A 23,034-nucleotide genomic window follows, 5' to 3' on the forward strand; every position below is an offset into this window, starting at 1 on the left:
TTCAATTACCCCGAACCCCCACCACCACCACCCCACCCCCTGCATAACCGAGCACCTCTGAACCAGCACAAATAATTTTTAAGTGAAAAAAAAAGACTTAACAGTTATTTGCCATCCATGTTTGATTCATCATACTTTGGAACATTATTTGTAATTCTATCGCCATGAATACAGCATTTCATCTGGCAACTCCAGAAGATGGATCGCATAGCATCATCTGTTTTATTTCTGTCTCGTCAGAAAATTGCATCACTAATGACAATGCGCATCTGTATAAAAATTAACAGATTATAAGCATACAACATTTTGCGAAAAAAAGTCTCTATTACAAATTTTAGCAATGAGTGGCTTCCAATCAATGTGCTCTTGATTGGAAAAGAAAAATGTACTCCTTCCAGTCAGGGCATTAAAATGCATTATATTCGATTTGGCGAAACCCTGTTAAGAATCTCACTTACCTTCTACCCTTATTGGAGAGCTGCTCGTTTAAATTATAAAGCCTTCTCAAAAGTCTAGAGAATGTCGTACCCTAAAAGCATTGTTGGTGTCATGTCAACTCACGAGCGAGGGGGAAAGTTAGACCAGTGATGAATGATATGGGAGTTTCTAAACCATCCTTATTTTACACACACACACGACCAGGAAATCATTTCACCTATGATGCTTTATGATCTGGAATGCCTTTCAATTCAAGGTTGTGTGTTTTCTAGTTGAGAGCTTGAATTTCCTGACCTTTTCGAATGTGAAGGTGATTGCAAACTTTTGACTGGTACTGCATGTTGGCACCGTGCACAGTTTGCAGTAAGCCAGAGGTACTTGAGTCGGCAATATAGTTTATGTAGTCACAGCTTATACATAGCAACACAGCCTGAGGCTGAGGTGTTGTTACTGATACTGGTCTGGCTTCAGCTCAGAAATGGCAAGCGGCTAAGAGCGAGCATGTCGTGCAATTTCAAACGACAGTTTGATTGAGACCTGAGTCAAAAAGACACTCGTGGTCTGTTGGGATACATTTAAAATGTATACACTTAAAACGTTGTATTGATATGAAACGCATGAAAGTGAAGAACATCTTGGACACAGCGGTCTTTTCTATGCGCAAATAAAGCTCTAAAATATATTCGCAAACTACTAAAAAAAGAATCTAAGAAAAACAAAATGCTTTGGTTGAGACACCCCGATGTTAGTGTTGTTTTAATCGTGAAGTGTTGGTGAAATGTCACACTTACCAGCTCTGAAGGTCAGATAAAACTCAGGAGCAGCTTGGCGACAACTTCGCTGGGGTACTTTTTTGAAAGATAAATGAAAAGAACTTCTACTACAAAAAAACAACAACAAAAACCCGCTGATTTTGCTCAAATAAACGCCCCGAAAAAAAAGATTATGTTTCTCGGAACTTCCACATGTTGCTACGCAGCATGTAATGTTTTGACGTTCGAGCTCTATGGTGGCCACTCCGCGCGTCTGCTGTCACCTGTGCCGCCACCAATGGCATCGCTCCTTCCGGGATTGTGGGTAATGTAGTTCTCATCCACAAGGAGCCGGAACTATTATTAGACAGTGACGCGAGGATTGTTGTCAACGGAACAAGGGAATAGGTCATCCAGTTAGACCAAAAACAATGGCACTTCATTTATTTATAGCTTCAATTTGAGATGCCATCGATGTTATACAATCACGACTGTTTATTGACTTCCATTCGTACAATTGAGGTTAACTGAAATTATCATGAGTAGCTGCAATTGTTTATATGTTTTTACATTCAGCGGAGCATGATGTTCCTGCCGTTGTGTAAAGCATACACAGTACTTATAACGTGATATCAGGTGTGTGGTGGTTGATGGGGAATGGAAAAATTGTCATGGAGGTCAGGTTTACAACACCGCGAGTTACCACAAGAGGGGAGTAAAGACAGTTTTTAAAATAATGCATCAAAAAATAAAATCAGTATGACAACCAAAGGGGCTTTTACTTTTTATTTGATAATCACTGTGGGAGTAAGCAGTTGATCCCCAACGAAAACACTCAAATGCCGCTAATCATTTTTTGTCTCTACACATTATTAGGTGAAGAGGACACGTTTTATTAAAGCTGCAAGACAATTCAGATTTAATCCTTTTTGAGGTAGCACCTTCCCTCTACTGCACATTTTAATGTGTGATATGCATGATTCTACATTCAATACGTTTAACACAGGAGCACAGTTACGTATTACAGAGGTGGAAGGAAGGGACAAAGTTCACACCAAGCCAAGTTGTTTTGTGGGGGATGTGCATGTGTAAAATCAAGAAACACGAAGCGATAAACAGTGACATTAGATGTAAACATCATAAGTGGCCACTTGTCACATTATACACTGTGAGTGTGTGTGACAAAGGAACCACATAAATATGATTGGACAGCTAAATCAAAACTTGAGGCTGGAAAAAAAAGTAAAGATCAATACACATCCAGATGGGAGCAACCTTTGAAATAATTTTGTAAGATGAGGGGTAACAGAGTACCCATACATATGTTGGTTGCACCTATTATGACAATTTCAAAAATGATTGACAAAAAAAGGTAATTGCACAAATATGTTTTCAGCCAATAATCATAGACACACTTGTGATTATTTTAAGTGAATCATTTTACTCATGTTTAAAGGTTTATGAACAGGCATATTTTTTATACTTAATTGTAGGGCCTGATTAGCAACCATGAACAATGCAAATATGATATGAATGAACTTCACTATAATATCCGCTGCTCCAGAGCAGAAGTGGAATAACTATTTCCCTCTTTATAAGTGTGAAATAAATTGGTGACTGGAAATACTATCTAGTAATAATGAAAAGAAAATAAATAAATCACTGCATTGGTAAAATCAATTGGCCTTGAAAGAATTCTTCTATTTGAAGCAGTTTTGGGAGGCCATCTTTGTCTACGGATAAATGGCCAGTGCATGTGGTCGGTAGGTTAGAACAAATTTCATATGGGCGAGCAGTAATGGTCAGGAATATGTTTAGCCAGTTGGAGCAAGCCTTTTAGATTTACTGTGACAAAGGGTAATGAGGATGCCACCAGTCCACAAGCTTCACACTGTGTACAGGATCCAGGACAACCTGGGTCCCCCCATGGTCGCCTCTTTTCCTCCCTCGTTGGATTGGCGAGTCTTGGAACACTAGACGAACGCGGTGATGACGCATGTCCGTGCTGACGTTGATTGTGAACTACAAGAGCAAAGAGAGCGCATTCAGAAATGATAAAAAGTTAAAAAAAATAAAACACCTTTCCATGTACAGTATTAGTATCCTTATTTTCTAATGCCAAAAGTAACATCTATCATGTTATCATGCAAAAAATACAGAGAGATTATCAGACAAACCAGGGTAAGTGTCATGCCCATGACCACAGGGGTGAAGATGAAGTTGAGTGTTGACACTTGAAGCAGGTAACAGTCCGAGTCTGAATTTGTGTGGACATCTTCATACTGTTTGGGCATTTGCAAGGACTTTGCATGGCAGTTCTTAGTGTTTCCCTGCTGGAGAGCAAAAAAAAAAAAAAAAAAAGGATTTCATCACTATTAAACATCAGTGTAGTTGTGTTTGGCAGAGCCCATTACCTGCTTTATTAACTTAAAGTTAAACTCCCACAATCCTTCTGGCCGAGTCCCCGTCAGCTTTTTTATCCAGAACAATAAACACTGTGGAAAAAAAACGCCAATTAGACACCGTAGATGTTGAAACTTTTAATTTTTTGCTTTTACGGTGGAACTTTGTGAAGGCACTTCAGGAAGTACTGCATGTGTGATATTAATGAGGTTTCTGCAGTACCGGAAAAGCTTGAATCCAAAAGTGTTTGTTTTTCTTTGCGTTATTTACCTTGGAATTGAGCAAAGTTGTAGGTGTAGATTCCGGAAGGGTTGGAATTTTCGAGACACGTGAGCTGAATGGCTCATACAAATGGAAAAGGGAGCGAATGACACGGGCCCTGAGACTGCGCATCCGGTCAATACAATCAGGCTGGAGAGGAAATGGGAGGTCAACGTCCCTCCGGTAATGTCTTTATGTGGGAGAAATAATAGGAGAGGAAAATATCAGAAAATTGTCACAATATTTACCACAAAGTTTTTAAACGTGTAGGCTAAATAAATGCAGTAAAACTAGCATACCTTCTGTATAGCCTGGTCCAAAAAACAGCAGTGCATGTGACGATCCACGCATTCCTACAGATTAGTGAGAATCTACATACATCTTCAGGTCGAATATAAGAAGAAAGTACAAGCCAGATGTCCACTGGATACTCCTGGCCATCGCTGCTCTCGCTGTTTTCTGGATGAACACAAACAGGGTAATTCATACAATAGTGCATTTCACCTTATTTCACATTTGCTGTGATATCATACCCTTTCTTCTCTTGCTCTTCTTCTTGTGGACCACTTTAGTTTTACTGTCACTAGATTCCTCTGCATCCAGGTCATCACTGCTGTCCAAACCATCTATTTTGATGGTCCCAGCAGACGAAAGGACCTCTTCTACAGCACCTTGAGATGCTTCCAGGCCACACAGCAATTTGACTGAAAGATAAGTGATGAAACCGCACTGTTTAGAGACAAAAGCTGAAAAAAAATGTGCAGCAGTGTACAAATACCTTCTTTTTCAACTGCATTTGCAACAGCCTTTTTCAATCGACCAGACTTCACAACGGCTGGATCGGCATCAGCATAATCAGCCACAGTTACTGTAAGGCAAGAAAATGCAGCATCATGTTGCATATTTCTTTAAAATAAAATGTACAAGACTTTATGCTCTAATAGATATGTATGCCAATATTATGAATATCTATATCTGATACTGCTCGAACATAATTTCGCTTGCATCATCGTGTTTGGCCAACTTTCTAAAAACAATAAACATTCATATCGATGCAATGTATACACCGTTCATGGCAAACTGTGCCTAATTTAATTCGTAGGGCGTGTCAAGATTGTAATGATTATAACGTAATGATAAATGTTTCGAGGTACTGAAGCTAACACAGCATCATTGTATCTGTACCACAGTTGTAGCAGTGGATGAACTAGCCTATTGGCTAATGGATATGTGAACACAAACCCGAGCTACCTGATTCCGAGCAAATGTCCCCAGCCCTAAATTTCAGCCGTTTTCGGTTCCCTTTCTTGGGCATGGCGACACTAAAATTCGGTGGACGCTTAACGTGGCTGTGAATCCAGCCATGGCTCTATGGCAAGCTGGAATAGAGAAAAAGAAAAAAGAATGAGAGAGATATTGAAATTAGCCCCGCCAGGATCTTCAGCCATCATGGAATGACGTGAGGTCAAGTATCGCGAGAGTACAGGGGTTTATTTCTTCTTCTTTTTAGTTATTGTGGGATTGCAAGCAACGATTCAGTGCGTACCGTCATCTATTGTGCAAACACGATATCGTTTTACAATTACTGACACCGGAAAATATATACGTATATATTTTTTTTGTGCAGATTTTTTCTTTTAATTTACCTATCGAGTGCACTTGGGTGTAAAGGGCTTCTATATGGTATATAGCCGGTTCCCTCTATCATTAATTAAAACATCCACATTTGCAACATCTTTTTATTTAAAAAGTTTATATATATATATATATATATATATATATATATATATATATATATATATATATATATATATATATATATATATATATATATATATATATATATATATATACATGATTGATATATAATTATTTCAATGCACATGAACACTTCATCATACCAAAACACTACATAACCAGCAGTGTGGCCTACCTTGGAAACAAAAACCCCTGTGAAGATAAGTGGTATGGAGAACTGATGGATTGATGGATAAACGTGTTAACAATGTTATTTATTGGGTAATGTTCCATTTAAGTTCAGGAGAGACAGGCCCTTGCTGTTTAAACAATAAATGCTTCACACCTTAGCCAACAGGCACTGTTTTTTTTATCGTAGCTTCTTTTTGGTTGGATTCTAGTAAAGAAAACAATACGAGGTTAGTGACATCTTCCCACAGCATGTATATCGTTTGTGAAGGATGGGTTTAAACCCAAGAAGACTTGCAACAGCATCATTTTATGGTTTCCATTCCAAACGCATGGCATGATCCCATTTTCATTAGAGATCCTGCAGGGAGCGCTGTGCATCCGAGTGTGCAATCATGCACAGTATTAATGAGTGTGTGGTGGTGGTGATAGTGCTGCTGGGTCATAATCATGCAAATACAATATAGTTGCACAAGCACAAGTATATGTTCACATGAAGCAGCAGACAAACATGACCTTGGAAGTGTACATCATGTAAGGTAGAATGGTTACAAGTGCAGAGTCTTGTGTGCGTGTGTGTGAGGGGGGGGGGGGGGGGGGGGGGCGTAACTGTGGTTGTGGTGGTGGGAGGGGGATGGAAGTGGAGAACGCGGATGCAGATAAGACTCACTCTCTCTCACACATACACGCACATTGACTGGCTCCAACAGCAAATCAGACGTTGTGTCACGGATCTATTTTAGTATTTTGGAATTGTTCCGTACTATGCCCGCGGACACCGCCCCTCCGAGCGGCCGCGCGCCTGAGCTGTCAATCACGTCACGCCGGGCTTGGTACATGTGAGCGAGGGAGTGCATGGCGCGCCGGCTTGGGCGGATCAGCACACGGGGCGAAACGGTGGTTAACGAGAATGAAAGGGCGCCAGTTATCGCGTCGTTTCGATCACTCTGAATAGGTAAGGTGATGCACTATTGGAATACTGTAATACACTTGGCGCGTGAACATTGGGCGCGCGTCCGCAAATGCATGCTGCCCCCTCATTTTTATTTTTTATTTTTTTGCTCATGGCCTCTAATCATTTTAAATGCATAGGTTATTTTACATGTAACACACGCATCCGTCTTGAACCGACAGTTGGCTACATTCAGCGTAGCAGAGATGATGTGCGAGGTGATGCCGACCATCAGCGAGGGGGACTCGGCCGGTCCCCCGAGAGGAGCCGGCAGCGTCCCGAATGGCTCCGAGCAGGAGGCCAACTTCGAGCAGCTGATGGTCAACATGCTGGACGAGAGGGACAAGCTACTCGAGTCCCTGAGGGAGACACAGGAGACCCTTATCCAGTCGCAGACTAAACTGCAGGGGGCGTTGCACGAGAGGGACGTGCTGCAGCGTCAGATCAACGCGGCTCTGCCTCAGGTGAGGAGCAGCCCGTCTCCGGAGGGCCCCAGGTTCCATACATTTATATGACGTTATTATTGGATACTCTAGCTAGCCAATTGGGCTTGGCAAGCCGACAATCAGGTCACGGTAGAATTGCCGTTGGTGTTCTTATTGGCAGTCTTCATACATTCATCTTGTGAAGAAAGATCCCCATCATTCCTGAAGGACCGTGTGAATCACTTGGGGGCAAGTTATCTTCATGTCATAAGAAAATAGGTCAGAGTAAGCGAGTGGAGTCATTCCATAGAGACCTTGCTCAAATTGACTTCCCTCCAGTGACCACTCAGGACTTTCATAGCGCAGATGTGATTCTACCATGTTGAGATTCTGGTGCACAGCTATGGTACTTCATTTGAAAGAAATGAAAGCTGATTTGATTGGTTGATGATTGAAGTTGGCTGTGACCACTCCCACAGCAGCGCAGCCCTCCCTGCTCTTGTCTATGAAATTACCAACATTGGGTCTAACCTGCCTCTGTGCAACATATAGCCGCACCACGCAACAAGTCAGATGTACATGAAAAAGAGGCTAAAGCCTGACATGAGTATGTTCAAATGTTAGGATCAGTGATCATTTGATGACAATATCATACGGTTTCATACCGCTGTGAATACAATAATGAAAACAGTGAATCAATACCACACTGAATGTGGAAATCAAAATTAAACACTCGCCTTTGTTAGTACAAGCAAGCATATTTGGATTGGAAGTTCACAATCTTCTGCAAGTTGTGATTCTGATGATTTTGTTGTTGATCCTTGTATATGGTGACTCAATTTGTATTTCAATATGTAATTTTGTCTTCAACAGTTTTCAAAATTTGTAAAACCTTGAAAAAAATGTCTTTTTCTGCAAGGTTTTACACATCTTTTCTCAATAAGAACTTTTCAAGGCAGTAAATGGGCATATGAAGGTTACTCAAATTGCAATGTCATTGCTAATAAATGTCAATATCAAACAATAAGGTCACATATTTATGTCAGATAAATCATTTAAGGAGTAATTAAGGCGTAGAAAACAGTTCCCCTGACTGTGAGTTACTTCTTGTGATGTAGCAGATAAAGGTCGTGACTAGCATCATGTTGCCTCCTTAATGGGTTGCTTTTTTCATCTCTTCATCACTGCTTTCCTGCATATGCAGCCATTCATGGCAAAGAAGAAATATTCTCCTGAGATCCAGCCTATTCATTTGTGTTCACTCTAGTGGACATTTATTTTTGCTCCATGATCTTTACTCGTTCGTGCTACCCTACTAAGTCCTAGTGTGCTCAGTCGAGGACATCCTGGCATTTCAAATCAAGCCCCATGTGTTTGGGTGGGATGCAATTAACTTTGCTGCCTTGCTGAAACAAAAAGGAGAATGCAAAAAAAAAAAAAAAAAACACAACACCGGTGGATATAGAAAAGCGTGGTTGTGACTATCTGGCCAACGTTTTGCTTGGAAACCCTGCAGTGAAAAGGCCAAGGCCCACCATCTCATTAATGTGATTGAAACAGCTCCATGTGGTGATGTGCCTGCACCTTAGGGCCATTCATGTGCTTATGGTGACCTGGAATATCTTTGACGATGACCCGTGAGCAGTGTGTTTGAGTGAAAGAGAGCTGAATAAGCAATGTTGTAGCCACCTAGCTTGGCGACAATGAGGCCTCAGCACATAATACTGTGTTATCCTCTCCAAACCGCAGGTCTAAATGTGTGGCGTGATGTCACACCGTGCATGATGCTGTGCTGTGTGTGTATGAGAGAGAGAGAGAGAGAGAGAGAGAGAGAGAGCGAGAGAGAGAGAGAGAGAGAGAGAGAGAGAGAGAGAGAAAGAGAGAGGGAGGACCATGCTGGAGATGACAGCATCGCTGCAGTCGCTTGTGGGAGAAACATGGCTGCTTGGTAGTGTACATTGCCCTGGGCTGCTTGCTTCCACACATGCACTTACGTGTGTTTGTGTATGTATGTGTGTGTGAACGAGTGAGCAAGCGAGAGAGAGAGAGAGAGAGAGAGAGCGAAAGAGAGAGAGAGAGCGAGAGAGAGACTGTCATGCCTGTTTTCTAATCTTGTTTCAGCATAATGTGTAATTGCAGCAATAACGCAAGTATTAGTTATACAGTCATACACCTCAGGGACATTATGTACACATTATGACTGGCATGCTTGGTTGTAAGCTGACTTTCCACACACACCTCAAAATCAGGTCTTTGGCACACCAGTAATTGTGCATAGAGATATTGTGAAGGACCAAGCCAGTTTCTGAAACTCAGGTTCAGAAGAAAAAATGGGTCATGACTCAAGGGTCAATTTTTATTGGGTTGTCAGTGTAAAATGCTGGAGGAAGCTATTTCATTGAATATCAAGCAGACCCACACTTTATTGGCGAAATGTTTTTTTTTTAATCTGTTTTTGCTGATGAAGTTATGTCTTCTATGGGGTACAAGTACCCTGTGGGTCTCTGAAAGCACTTCCGGGTGTACGTGAAATTTCTGCTTGCATCTACATATCTAATTGACTGTTGTATTTATTTATGTATTCATTTATTTATTTATTTATTTATGTATTTATTTTAATGCCATTACTGGAACAGTGTGAGTGTTTTCAAATTAAGAGTGAATTAGCTGGAACAAGCAGCAACTTGCAAAAAAGTGTCTTCTTTGCAAAACGACCTATGCCTTTATTTTGGTAGTTTTCATACAGATGCAGCAGGTGATTCAGAAATAAAGCAGATGATCGCATGATCTATTTTCTGGAGTTGCAGAATACCACTGAAAATGTAGTTCCAAAATTGTGTCATAATTAGTAGGCAGATTACAAAATTGCTGCCTCCAAGATCAATCAAATTGCCACACATTTTTATTTTATTTTTTTGCGGGTTTTTCATATTTCACAAATACCATTGTCATATAGTTCCGTTTTTGACGAGTGGTGTAGCATAGAACATACTATTGCAAAGAAAATCTTTGAGTTGAATTTCCCTGTTAAGTCTTTGTGCTTGTTAACAGAGACTTGCCCCCAAAAATATATTTCACATGGTGGTACATCTTTGGAAAACTTTATTTACATCAATGTTTAGGTAGTGTGGCGTGATGTACATTAGCAAGTTTTGGTCTTGTGAAGTACAAAATTTGTCATTTGTGTCTTGAGCTGGGAAGGTTCGTCAAACCCTGCAATGAACAATAGGTGATATTAGATGCATATCATTTGGAATTTATTGTAGGTTGTTGCGCTCTTGTTGAAGAATGGTCAAATCAGATCTCCACACACACAAAAAAAGAGGACCGAATCACAGCTTTGTATGCACCGATTGTAGCCAGCAGTGCTGTGCAGCCCTCCGGTCGGAAGTGTCTCAATGTGTTTTTCCTCTTTTATATTCTGTTCCCTCTGTTCTTAAGGTAGTGTAGCTTATACATGCGTACAAGCTAGGCAGGACAACCTTATTATACCTCAAACCAAACACAACGTCCTCTGCTGATTTTGCCAAACAAACATTTGTCTTCTAACATTCATCATCTGCACCTAGCGCTTGTGCATGTGTGTGTGCAATTTGACAGTTCTGGGCCAGTGTGCTCCCAAAGAGTCATGAAACACCAAAGACAGAACAATACACAGCCACAAAAAATAGGAGGCAAACATACGTAAATAGAGAAATCATTATATTTTTGGTAATTTTTTTATCAAAACTTTGAGTGTTGTTTTGTGATGGCTATATTTGTGATGTAACTCCCAATAAATTCTATGAACCTAATTCAACTTGTCACTGACCATTAAATAGTTGTCTAAACTTTACGGTTGGTTTAGGAAAAAGAAGAGAATGCGTTTCTGTGAAAAAGCAATTAATAGTATCAACTTGGGCTAGGAAAAAAGTCGACTAAGTGGGGTAGTCAGCTTTGAAACTAGCTTGACTAAAAATGTCCACTTCGAACCTCTTCCGGAAACGCCACCATTTTCTACCCGGACATTCTTTGCGAGGAAGGTCTATGCAATAGCTGCTAAAAAAAAAAAAAAAAAAAAAAAAAATCACAAATTTGCAATCATTTCCAATTAAAAAAAGGGTGACAAAAAATTACTATCCAATTATTGCAAAGTAGACCTGGCATACCACAACAGTACCTTCACTGTTGTCTCACTTAAACGGAAAACAACCGTATACAAAGTCTGTGTTGATTTATGGCTTAATTTATTGTCTTAATCGACCACATAGTGGGCGACTGGCTGATACTATTTGTGTGCTTGAAAACACATTGATTTAGTGAGTAGTTATCAGGCTTTCATTGAAGATAATATTAGTCCATGAATGGAAATAAAGTTATGAACTTCCTAAAAAGCACTAGGGCTGTATTGTCCAAGAATATAAAATGTCACTGAAAACAATCTATAATGGGTCGTTTTTAGATGTTCAAATTAGAGAGGGCAGTCAAGCACAAAACATCCCAATCCGCTCATCAAGAAGAAAAACACTAACAGGAAGTTATTGACCTTGTTGTAGCTCACAGAAATCTACTAATATGTTTCTCCATGAAATATTGCTGAAGCATCATCTGTAAGTGACTTTAAAGACACTATTACATATTTAATATACATATATCATTATTGAGGTGTGAATCTAAGTGCTAATCTAAATTGTTAACCATTTATTTCATAAATTCATGTGTAGAAGATAATAAACAGAGACTATCTATATACGCTCACTTCAACTTGTGTTCAAAATTTGCAAATTATTAAAAAAAATAAAAATATAATTTAGAAGGAGGTGCAAGGCAGGACGGTTATTCAATTGATTTAAAAAAAAAAATGAAATAGAGACAGCCCCAGTACCAATAAAGTCATAAAACACATTATAAGATGGTAGCAAATTTCTTTGTATGGTCAGAGAAATTCCTTTATAATGCCACAAAAATGCTAAGGTTTGCATATTGCATAGTTTTTTAGATTTGTAACGGTCCATGTAAATATCGTTTGGCATTGTGACATACTGTATTATGCTTTTTCATTCATTCATACATCCATTCGGGCATTTTCTGTAGCAAAATAGGTAAAATCTTAAAGTTTTGCTCCTCAATGAAGTTGAAATTATTTTCATTTGAATTCAAACTCTTTAGAGAAACAACAATGCCTGATGAGATTGACATTGTTGCCCTTTGCTCAGACTACACAGATTCATTTGGCCTTCATTCGGCTCGCAGCTACTCATCTGCATCTGTCATGTCAATTGTGACTGTTCCAAGGATCAAATCTGTTCAAAGACAACCTGATTTGTTAGTAAGCAGCTCATCATTGCAACAATATTTCTTCTATTTATTCATCCCATAAATTTCAACTGAAACTCTTGCCCTCATGCCCTCACTTTTCTAAGAGTTTGCGCCGGTTATTAACTAAAATATATTGGTAGACTGTTTCCGCGGCAACAACATTTTGAAAACAAGACTGTCCTTTCTGTGTTGAAAAAAAAGTGAACATTAAAATATTGGCAGAACCATCATATTTCAATGTTGGATCGTTTTTATAGCATTGCTCCAGCAAAATCTACATCTACTATAGCGCTGCTGTGTCAAGCAGCGGCAAAATATTTCACATGGTTGAATATATTCAACATAAGATTGGAAAAAACTTGCTAATGCTGCAGTGGTTATTTACAGTGATATCACCAACCTGCTTTGCATGCATACTGTTCTCAGTCATTTTCGTAAACAGAGAATGTGCATTGTTTTCACAATTTTTGCCCTTTTTTTTCACAAATTGTCTTGTCTTAAATACCGTGAGCTCCTTCTTTCCCAAGCCAGTAAAACAGGTGTGAAAATTTGTGTGCTGAAGTGATATTTCCATAAACTCCACAATGGGAGGCGGACACTTAAAGGTTGTAGTAATTTGATACCCCCTATTAGTTTGGAGTGTAGATTATGAGGTATTAGCTGGTTTTCAAGTGTGGAGCACTGTGGGTAGCCTCGAGACAGGAATTAGCAAGGCTGGTTTTCTAAACATTTAAAACCTTCATGCTGATTTTAAGAGTAAATTGAATCCTGGTTTCGCAATGCAGCTGGATCACTTCAGCATGGCAGGTGCATTTTATTTTATTTATTTATTTATTGCATTTCTTTTGTAAAAGAGTTGTCATTTTCTAGTATGGTGGTGGCACAGTGGCTTTGGATAAGTGGCTTGTTTTTTTTGACACCATCTATAGTTAGTTATTGTGCCAAGCAACCTCAGAGTGGTGACAGGATTCTGAGGGAAGCTTGGAGTTCGCAGTCGTCACCATTACTTTTACAATGCCAAATGTTTCACGGATGGCACGGTGAAGATTTATTATGGTGGCTCGCCCATTTTCACCTTTATTCCAAGAAGGACTAACCACAGGCCTGCATGGGGTTTTAAAAGGATATAAAAAGTTTGCAACATTCAGCTATGTGTTTGTGTGTTGTGATGTTTGGACACCTGTTCTAGTCAGATGTAACAGTGGCTATTTTTTGCCAGTATACAGAGGGCATGTCAGCGTTGTAACCATTCCAAAATAACAATCATCTCTTGGGTAAAATCTTAGCGACTACAAATGCAGTTGTGTAGGATTTTTGTTTGCGTAACATTTATTCACGATCTATATATTTTTGCTCTATTTTACTCCTTCATTCAGTTTTCTTATCAGGATTCAATAGCCAAAAGACTATACTTATACTTAAATGGTTTTGACTAGTATCCTTTTCTGCCAATGAAATATAGCAAAATCAAGTAGATTCACATCAAGCCAAGTTGCAGAGGAAGGGTGTGAAAAATATTTTAGTTACGTTTTCTTCATTACTTAATTGGCTAATACTGATTAATCTAAGAAATATTGTACCCTATATATTGCAGGACTCTGTGGCCCATTCAAATTGCCAAATTATAACACTGCTCCTAAAACAACAAAAAGCGGCCATTCTATTTAGCCTGCAATTAAACAATAACATCTCACACCTGGAAAAAAAACAAGTTAGGTGCATTGTTGTTGTCGTGACAATGCGCACACATACACAAAAACAACACATCCCCTTAGCATACTATTTTTAAGACGGTTAGGCTGGTAAATGAGGTGCATTTATTTTGTACCTTAACTGTGCTCAGAGCGCACTGAGTCAGAGCTAATTTGAATTACAGCATTTTAGCCCTGACTTTTCACTTGCCGGTAGCGCTTTGAGCTGGCAGACAGGAGGCACATTGGCTCCGGCTGCGCCGACATGAGACGAGAGGCTCGCTGATGCGTCAGTGACACAATCCAGATGTCACAAGAGGTTTAGTATCTGGATCTGAAATGTTTAGGCCACCGTGAATTACAAATAGCCTATGTAAAATTTGTAGTGCCCGTGCAGAGTAATTCAGTTAGCAGGTTTATTATCAGCTCTACGTTTGGGTGAAATGACCTAAAAGCAACCCTTTAATAGCATTTAGGCAATTGGCTGGGGACCATCCATCCATCCATCTATCCATCCATCCATCCATCCATCCATCCATCCATCCATCCATCCATACATACATACATACATACATACATACATATATATATAAGAAGCAACTGAAGTTTGGCTTACCACATAAATGCAAAGCACCCAGCCTGGAGTGCAGCCATAGCTATTGATAGCAACAAAGACATTCATTTAGTGAGACCTAGCAAAGGTCTTTATCAAATTAAACTTAAGGACAACCTTAATTTGAGCGAGTTAGTCAAGGACAGGCTGGATGATATTTTAGTTTAATAATATTTTATAATAATAAGAACATAGCACCATTCCTCTTTAAGGACCTTCTACAATAAAGCATCAAAATTAAAAAGAAAAAGGAAAAAAACTCCAGCTGAATTTTTTTTTTTGTCATCAGAAATTTTTTAGTGAGAATAATAAAAGTTCTATTAGATTTATTACAGACAGATTTCAATTTAACTATTTTTAACTCCTTGACTATATATATATATATATATATATATATATATATATATATATATATATATATATATATATATATATATATATATATATTGCCAACCACGTAAGGACATAAGGGCATCCAAAAAAAGAACCTGTTTTTCTGAGTTCCAACATGTTCACTTTGTGCGTGTGAAATTTGCTATCATCATCCATGCCAGTAATGAGCTGAAAATATGCCACAAGATGAAGTGTTAAATGTGTGTGGCATAGGAATATCATAGGCTTCTCATTTGATTCCACAAAGAAATACAGTTCCTACTTCTCTGATAAGATCAAAGATTTTTACTATACATCCAGTCTTGTCAGACTTAACAAACACACGTTAGTTCTTGGGCAGCCTGCCAAAATGTCTGACAGTTTAAGAAAATTGTGTGTTTATGGGAAACTAATTTGAGTAATTGACAAATGAGCCACAAGATGCAGGTTTGGGAGCCTCTGACCACCCATGAATTAATTTCACAGCGACTCTGTTTTCAAAATGTTACAACTTGATACAAATATGCCTGAGTTTGTAAATCAGAGAGCATGCCTACGCCACACAGCAAGTGTTGTTTACACATGATTGGTAGAGGCAGAACCAAAAGGACAATATTGGGCAGGGTGAGTGAAGTCAATTTAAAAATGCTCCCATTCTCATTGGTGAGCTGCCGATGCCCAATTTTTTTGCTGCGTTACGTAAGCCCCAAACGGCGGAATTTGGGTTGATGCTGAGCAAAGTGGAGCGTAAAGTGAGCAGCTGAATGCCACCAAGAAACCCTGTTACAGGAACAGAGAGAGGCGGCTATAGAGAAAGGACGGAACATGAGAAGTCAAGTCAAAAAGACGTGAAAATATTCTTAAGGGCATTCATAAATTGCAAGCAGCATTTTTATGTTGTTCCACCAACAGCATTTGAAGTTGTGACTTTATTTGTAGAACACAATAGCAACTATTTTGTGTTCCCAGGGTCCCGTGTGAACTTTGAACCCATTGCGGTGAATAAAATGACGTAGTATGAGCAGTGTCAAGCTAAGACAGTTTATCAGACCAATTGCCATTGTTTGAAAAGATACAGGAACCAGCATCTGATGCGGTTTAAGTGAGAGCTCAATTGCAAACAAACACAGTGCATTTGAGAGTCTTTTACAAAAAGTGTAAAGCAGCTGTGCTAACCATTACTCCACGTATGCTGCAAAGAGTCAATAAGTCAACAAACATAAATAATAGAAGAAGAATAGATTCTACACACAAAGATTTGCTTTATTTAGTCGACCTAGCAAGCACAAGTTCTAATCTGTTTTTGCACATGCATCACTAGTCACATGACAAAAGTGTGAGCGTGCAGTTTCCAGATGACAACAGGTGAACCCTGGAACAGATTATTTCCCTGCCTAATAATTACCATGAAAGAGAACATTATAGGAGTACTCGCTATGACTCCAATGAATCTGATTTGTTGAAACATGCTATAACTTCATTTTTTTTTTCTTTTTATTAACTCATTCAATGACAGCCGGGTACTCATGGATCTCTGTGGTCTCTGGCAAATCTTAAAAAAAAAAAAAAAAAAAAAAAAAAACTATTTTTTTTTTTATCAGGTTGGCAAAAAGAAAATAAACTGTTTTCCAAAATTGAAAAAAAATAGAGCAAACATATTATTTTGAGTCAAATCAATGATAATCCATCTCTTTTTATAAAGCAAGCCTGCCACTCTTGTGAGGATAAGAAGCTCTAGAAAATTGATGGATGGAATTAGTTGTTGAATAACGATTCCTCCTCTCCTGTCCATAATGCAGTGTTCTTTATTTTGGTCTGGGTGCCTTTTACTGGTGTGGCCTAGAGGAATATCAAAAAGACTCTTGACTAGTTAGCTTTCATGTGAGCATCTGGGTGTGAGTAGTGGCTTAGAGCAGCTACTTGAGAGGACTCTCATGTTGGATTTTTGTGTAATATATATATATATATATATATATATATATATATATATATATATATATATATATATATATATATATATATATCAGAACTTGAACGACTGAAGACCGAAGAAACAGACAGCCACATGACTCCAGAGTATTGCATCTATATTTTTCCAGCAGCTGCAGTCGGCTAACAACATACTCTTCTCGCTCCAGCATCTTGACAGCTTTTTATAATATTCCACTTTCTTCTTCTCAGCAGCTTGCAATCCTCTCTCTGCTTGGTAGCTATTCAGTTTGATTCAAGACCTCCTTGAAGCGCTGTCTGACCAGGTCGCACAGCTTTTAGCCCCCCGAGTACTAATGGATTATAATTGTGCAATGCTCTCACCGCCATGCTGCCCTGTCACACCATGGCTTCGTCGCGCCATCTTTTAGTCGCATCCATCCTTCACTCCCCTCCGTCCCCGTGCCAGTGCCATCTGGCTCTCGGCACCAGGCACATTTAGCTCAGCGGGGCTCCAATTTGTCCCCTCTGCATCATGGGAGATCAACGGAGAAATGAGGACTGCGGGAGAGAGCGAAAGATATACAATATAGATTTCGAAAAGGTTGAGCAGTAAGACGTCAAGTATGGGATGAAACAGAATCAGACAATCACCATAGATATCTTCCTGAGAGCCAGCCTATTAATTTGTGTCCACTGTCATTTTGTCCCTGTAAGGCCACAAAACCACATGAGACATCATTAGAAAAGCCAGGATGTTTTCAAGAACACAATGACTTAGTAGAGTGACTTGAATAAGTCAAGATACACACCCAAGACAAATGTCCACTACAGTGGACACAAATGAATAGGCTGTGTCTCGGCATCAAATGGGACCTGCCCTGGTAATGGAACCACATAATGCTGCATTGCAATATCAAGTTTATAGTCTCAAATATACATACTGTACGTACATACATGCATACACACAAGGAGACATTTTCAAGACCTCCTCCCTCTTTTGCCCAGTAGACACATGAAGTGTAACATCAGAGGCTAAAGTCCATAGTTGAACCGTTAAAGGGATTTAAAGAACTTGATAATGCTGAATGCGCTCCATGAAATACGGTTTGTCAGCGACGAAGCACCCTTCACAAGCCCCTATTTTGCTAGCACACACACAGCTCTCTAAGAGCGTGACATGCAAGTAAAATAGAGGATTTAGGAGGACAGAGTTAGGCTGATATCATGTATCTTGCTGTATGTAAAATGGAGGAGTTCTTGTTTTCTCCAGAAAACAACTTTTCTTGTGTGTGTGTATTATGTTGTTTGAAATCCATTTTTAAAGATGTTTGCTATTAATGCAAGATGTAATTAGAATCTTTAAGGATGGAAAAAGTCCATTCCAGAAGTCTGTTAAAGTGATGATTTGTTCTTATTTATAATCCATTTGTTTCACCATATGTAATCATTGAAGACAAAAAAATAAGTCCAATAAGTCCAGTCACTAGTACATTTGAGATGACAGCCCTGGAAAAAAAAAAAAAAAAAAAGAGTTGCTCAGGTTTTCATAAAGAGGTTTTATTTTCCATGTGCATTTAATACATTTAAATACACACTTTGACATCACATCATCACGGCTCACTTTTTTTCTGGGTTTGGTCATTTGACACACTAAATGAACTGTGATTGGTTGTTACGTGGGCCGAGTGATGCCATTTTCAGTGGCAAAATATGTTTTTCAATGTGTCAACTTTATTGTTGAAAATCAGTACGATTAGTATAGAATAAAATGGTTTTATTGTACATTGGTTCATATTAAATAAATATGAACGATAAATAGAATTTTAAAAAAGAAATATTTCTTAAGGCTTAAGGTAATTTATTCTTGGATGCAGGTCAACTGCTTATTTGTTTATCTTAAAAATTGACTTCCCCCACAGGAACACTTAAAAATAGAAATAAAAAGTTCTGGAACAAACCATTCATTTTATAAAATTGTTATCAACTGCACAGGTATTTTTTTTTTTTTTTACAAACCACTTAAATGTCACACAAGGGTAAAAACTGCTTGACTATCAATCAAATATCTTTTCAACTAATTTCGTATTCATATTGTGCATTATTTTCAATTTCTGAATCTTTAAGACATAAGACTCATACTTACTAGTAGTCGTGGGGTGGCAACTCTTAAAAAGACTTGTTAAAATGTAAGGATTGTGACTTAAATGTCGCATATGAAGAGTAATGACTGCATTGGAGAGTATGGATGTCATTTTCTATGAGAAAAGATACATCATTACTAAATTGCCCAGACAGTGTGCAACTGGCTTGATACATCCTTCACACACAGCCGCATGGGGAAAAATAGGCACGATGACTGCCGCTTGCACACTGAAGTGTCTCTCCTGATGCGAATGAGATATTAGCCACTTGAAAGCAGAGTCATGGCCGGTCACACACCAAATTAATCCACGTTCTGAGGGTCGTCTGTGATAAATGCAAGATGATGTACGCTTACTTTGCTGCAGAGGCCATACTCGTTTTATTTAAAGAACTGAGTCCGATCTTGCAGAGGTGTGCTTACTTTTCTTTAAAAAAAGTTTTTATTTATTTATTTATTTGCGCAACCATGTTTCCAGAGTGCAGGCGCAAAGTGCTACTAGTAAAATAAAATTATAAAATTATATATCATCTACACAGGGGAACCTTCTTCTTCTTCTGGTTGTTGCCGCGTCACGCTAACGTAAAGCTAGTGGCATGTCACAGTTATACATTTAAGTGATCCGAATCAGCTGGAAAATGTGGTTCATTTAGATTTTTTCCATCATTATTTTTTTTATTTTCAATCCAGATGTACAGAAACATTGCCAAAAATTGTATACTCTTTATAAATCCATTTTACACGATGCAACATCATGACAGACAAGCAAAAATGAACACAACCATTTCGGGAAACTTCGTTAGCGTCACCAAATGATAATGTCTATATTATGGAAATTGATATTGAAATTTGGTATTTTAACATGGAAAGTGTAATATTGATCATGTGGGATGTTGATAGAATAGAGCTGCATTTAATACAATTAATTGAATAATCCCCTTCTAAAAGCAGTTCATTTTATTTTATTATTTTTTTTTCGTTTCGTGATAAAATAATACAAAAAGCAATACAAACGGTGGCCAATTTGGAAATAAAAGATCTAGGAACATTTCATTTGTTTATAGTTGGTTTAAACTACTGCTCCACTAGTCATATAGAAAGTCTCATGTTGGAATAATTTTGTTTAAAATTAAATAAATAGATGAAAAAAAAATGTTTTTCTTCTTCTCATGTTGTCCCAGTGCCGGACTGGCAAGTAACAGTTGACCCTCAAATTCAGGTGATTAGACTAAGACTTGGCTGCAAAATACAGGTAAATGTGATCAGGACATCCCTGACATAATCTAGTCTTAATCCTAAAAATATAACTAAAGTCATTTGGGTGCAACCTTAGCCCAGTTGTTTATGCTTGTGTGTATTTTTTTGTTTGTTTTTTGAATGTTGTGGGATCCCATCTGATCATCCAATACTGCCTTTACTATCAATGCATTGAGGCAACCCTTAGCCAATGTTGCGGCAAGTAGCAAATGGCAAAGTGGTCGTCCACTGAGATGAATCAAAATGGGTGGATACTACGGTGAATTACTATTCCAGATATGCAATATTAATCCGAATGCTGTATTTGGACTAGTGAGGTCACATAAGACATATTTTTGTGAAGAACATTTTTGACTTAACTTCCCTTCTAGGGCGTTGTCTGTTTGCAGAAAGACACCAGTGAATTGCTCATTTAATTCAACGCTTTGAGCAGTACTGTATCTACAACATGCTGACGTGACATCTCAAAACCACAATCACATACACGCTAGGAACTCACTTAAACACACGCACAGATTCTGTGAAGATCAAATCTCCACATCACCCGACGATGGTGTGCCCTCTCGCCATGCAAGCTTGGCTCTCTTCACATCCACTCTCGTGCCACGGCGTTTCTCTGCCTTATCAGCGGCGTAGGCTGGAAGCGTGAGCGCTGAGAGGCCTATTAGTTAGCTATCGGTCTGTCAGATAATGCTTCGTATCTCTTTGCTCACTCACACTGTTTTGCTCCGATTCCGTAAGGTGGGCAGCGTATGTTCTTGTGGGTATGTGCGCGAGGATGTCCTTTAGCAATTGAATGTGTGCAATGAATCGGCCAAAATCAGCTCATTAAACTAAGCACGTCTCCATCATGGCCTGAGAGTATGGTTTTTTAAATTAATGTGTGTGTGTGTGTGTGTGCGTCCACACACACACTTTCTTTTAATTAAAGAAGGTCACATTTGTGACTGCATTATACTACCATTGGCACATTTTATTTCTTATAGCCTGAATTCACACATTTTGATTGTATGGATAACTGCTGTTCATTTGATGATGTCAGTGAGGGTCACTAAGCATTGTGTTGCCCCATTTGAATACTGGGGGCTCTGACATGGTGTGCCTCAATGCACACTGAGCTGCCCATGGTTGCCAGTATCTCATCCTGCCCTCAATAGCACACTTCAATAGCCCTTTCATTTACTCAGCCCTTACTCGCTCTTATTGACCTAAAGCATACACATTACCTGCCGAAGAGGAATTTTTGATAGTGGCAAAGCCAGAAAATGTCTTCACCTTGTAGCACTATGAGTATGTTAGATTTTGTCCTGACAGATTTCAGCCCATGTGAATGTAATCTGCCTAAAAACTTCGTAACTTCAGCTACATTTGCAATGAGCAGATTTCAACTTTGCAGAACACACATCACGATAAAGTCGTTTGTAGCTCTAAAAACCAGTTCTTGTTCACGCTGCATTACATCTCTCAAGTGTCTTTAAAAGATGAATAGTTGGTTTCTGTGATGTTTTAACCTGGATAAATTATCCATTGGATATGTTTTTTTTTAAATTTACTGCAAAAGAAAGTCAATCTGCATCACAAAATGTCTTTGGTGGGTCCAATGTGCTGGTAAAAATAGGCAATGTTTTCAGTAGTTGCTCTTATAGCGTTACATGAAGAAAAGTAAGAAAAATAGATCGTCCACGTACAATAATGTTAAAGGATATTAATTACCTCAATTTAAACACCCAAAATGGTCACTTGAGGAGAGGGATTTGGACACTGAATAGAAAAAAAATGCAATACATCCAAGCAACAACTAAGAGACTAAAAAATGTGCAACTCAAAAATACAGAGTAACAAAACCAAGGCAGCAAGGTTGAACGTAGAACTCAAGATTGATAAGTAACAACAGAGAACAGGGCTAGATGCAAAACACAAAAACACAAAGTAACAACAGAGAGCCTTGCTTGATTGATTGCTTCATTCAGCAACTAAAGTTTAAATACTAAGATTCCAGGCCAGGTAACAATAACAGTCCCAACATATTACAAAATAAAGGTTCACAGCCACATCAAGGATCCAAACCAAAACAAATGAGAATGATTTAAAGTAGAACTCACCATTAGCATTTGAGGGTGATTATTCCATCCCTTATTTGCAACCCAGGGGGACATAACGAGTGCCGGCCTAGTCAACTCAGCACTCAGCCTGGCAAAATTAGCATAATAGTAGCTGGACTACCTGCCTCAAGATTGCGTGTATTTGTTTGATTGCGATTCCACTTTCAAGCAAATCGAGCAAAAGGCAAATGTGAATGAGAGATGGAAAGGAGGGGCATTACATAAAGGTCACTTGAAGCTGTGCTGCTCATATTTATTCCACTATGGCATCTCCTATCGCCCACCCCTCCCGTTCTAGCCACTTCCACACACTTCCGCTGCCATCTTCCATTATTTCTCCCCATCCATATCCAGTTTCCACTTGCACTCCAGTCTGATCTACAGTTTCTGCTCTTCTCGGCTCTTGGTCTGCATGTGACATATCTGCATCTTGTGTCGCTCACCATATTACCACTCGTCTCTTTCTTATCTT

At 38.8% G+C, this 23,034-nt stretch overlaps 3 protein-coding genes across 7 annotated transcripts in view; 1 reads left to right on the forward strand and 2 right to left on the reverse strand.

The window, feature by feature from the left end:
- tfeb (transcription factor EB) overlaps positions 1-1,446 on the reverse strand; it is a 26,836-nt gene extending 25,390 nt beyond the window's left edge. For all 3 annotated transcript variants that reach the window (XM_088424586.1, XM_088424588.1, XM_088424584.1), the window contains exon 1: positions 1,230-1,446. The gene's annotated coding sequence lies outside the window, so the exon portion shown is untranslated. The remainder of the gene's footprint in view (positions 1-1,229) is intronic.
- Positions 1,447-1,962: 516 nt separating this feature from the next.
- tmem183a (transmembrane protein 183A) lies at positions 1,963-5,294 on the reverse strand. 2 transcript variants are annotated; one of them, XM_088423571.1, is made up of 8 exons: positions 5,106-5,294; positions 4,633-4,722; positions 4,388-4,558; positions 4,154-4,313; positions 3,864-4,044; positions 3,605-3,685; positions 3,368-3,520; positions 1,963-3,212 (listed from the first exon to the last, which is right to left on the reverse strand). In XM_088423571.1, the coding sequence occupies exons 1-8, from the start codon at positions 5,167-5,169 to the stop codon at positions 3,033-3,035; spliced, it is 1,080 nt and encodes a 359-aa protein (XP_088279697.1). In that variant the 5' UTR covers positions 5,170-5,294; the 3' UTR covers positions 1,963-3,032. The 2 variants fall into 2 exon arrangements, with proteins under 2 accessions (XP_088279697.1, XP_088279696.1); XM_088423570.1 differs by having other exon boundaries at positions 3,368-3,523.
- Positions 5,295-6,455: 1,161 nt separating this feature from the next.
- ppfia4 (PTPRF interacting protein alpha 4) overlaps positions 6,456-23,034 on the forward strand; it is a 57,203-nt gene continuing 40,624 nt past the window's right edge. For both annotated transcript variants that reach the window (XM_088423650.1, XM_088423651.1), the window contains exons 1-2: positions 6,456-6,735; positions 6,915-7,196. In XM_088423650.1, the coding sequence (XP_088279776.1) occupies positions 6,939-7,196 (258 nt within the window). In that variant the 5' untranslated portion in view covers positions 6,456-6,735; positions 6,915-6,938. The remainder of the gene's footprint in view (positions 6,736-6,914; positions 7,197-23,034) is intronic.

The sequence above is a fragment of the Hippichthys cyanospilos genome, chromosome 9 (genome assembly GCF_059441005.1).
Source record: "Hippichthys cyanospilos isolate Australia breed blue-spotted pipefish chromosome 9, RoL_Hcya_1.0, whole genome shotgun sequence".
Classification (NCBI taxonomy): Eukaryota; Metazoa; Chordata; class Actinopteri; order Syngnathiformes; family Syngnathidae; genus Hippichthys; species Hippichthys cyanospilos.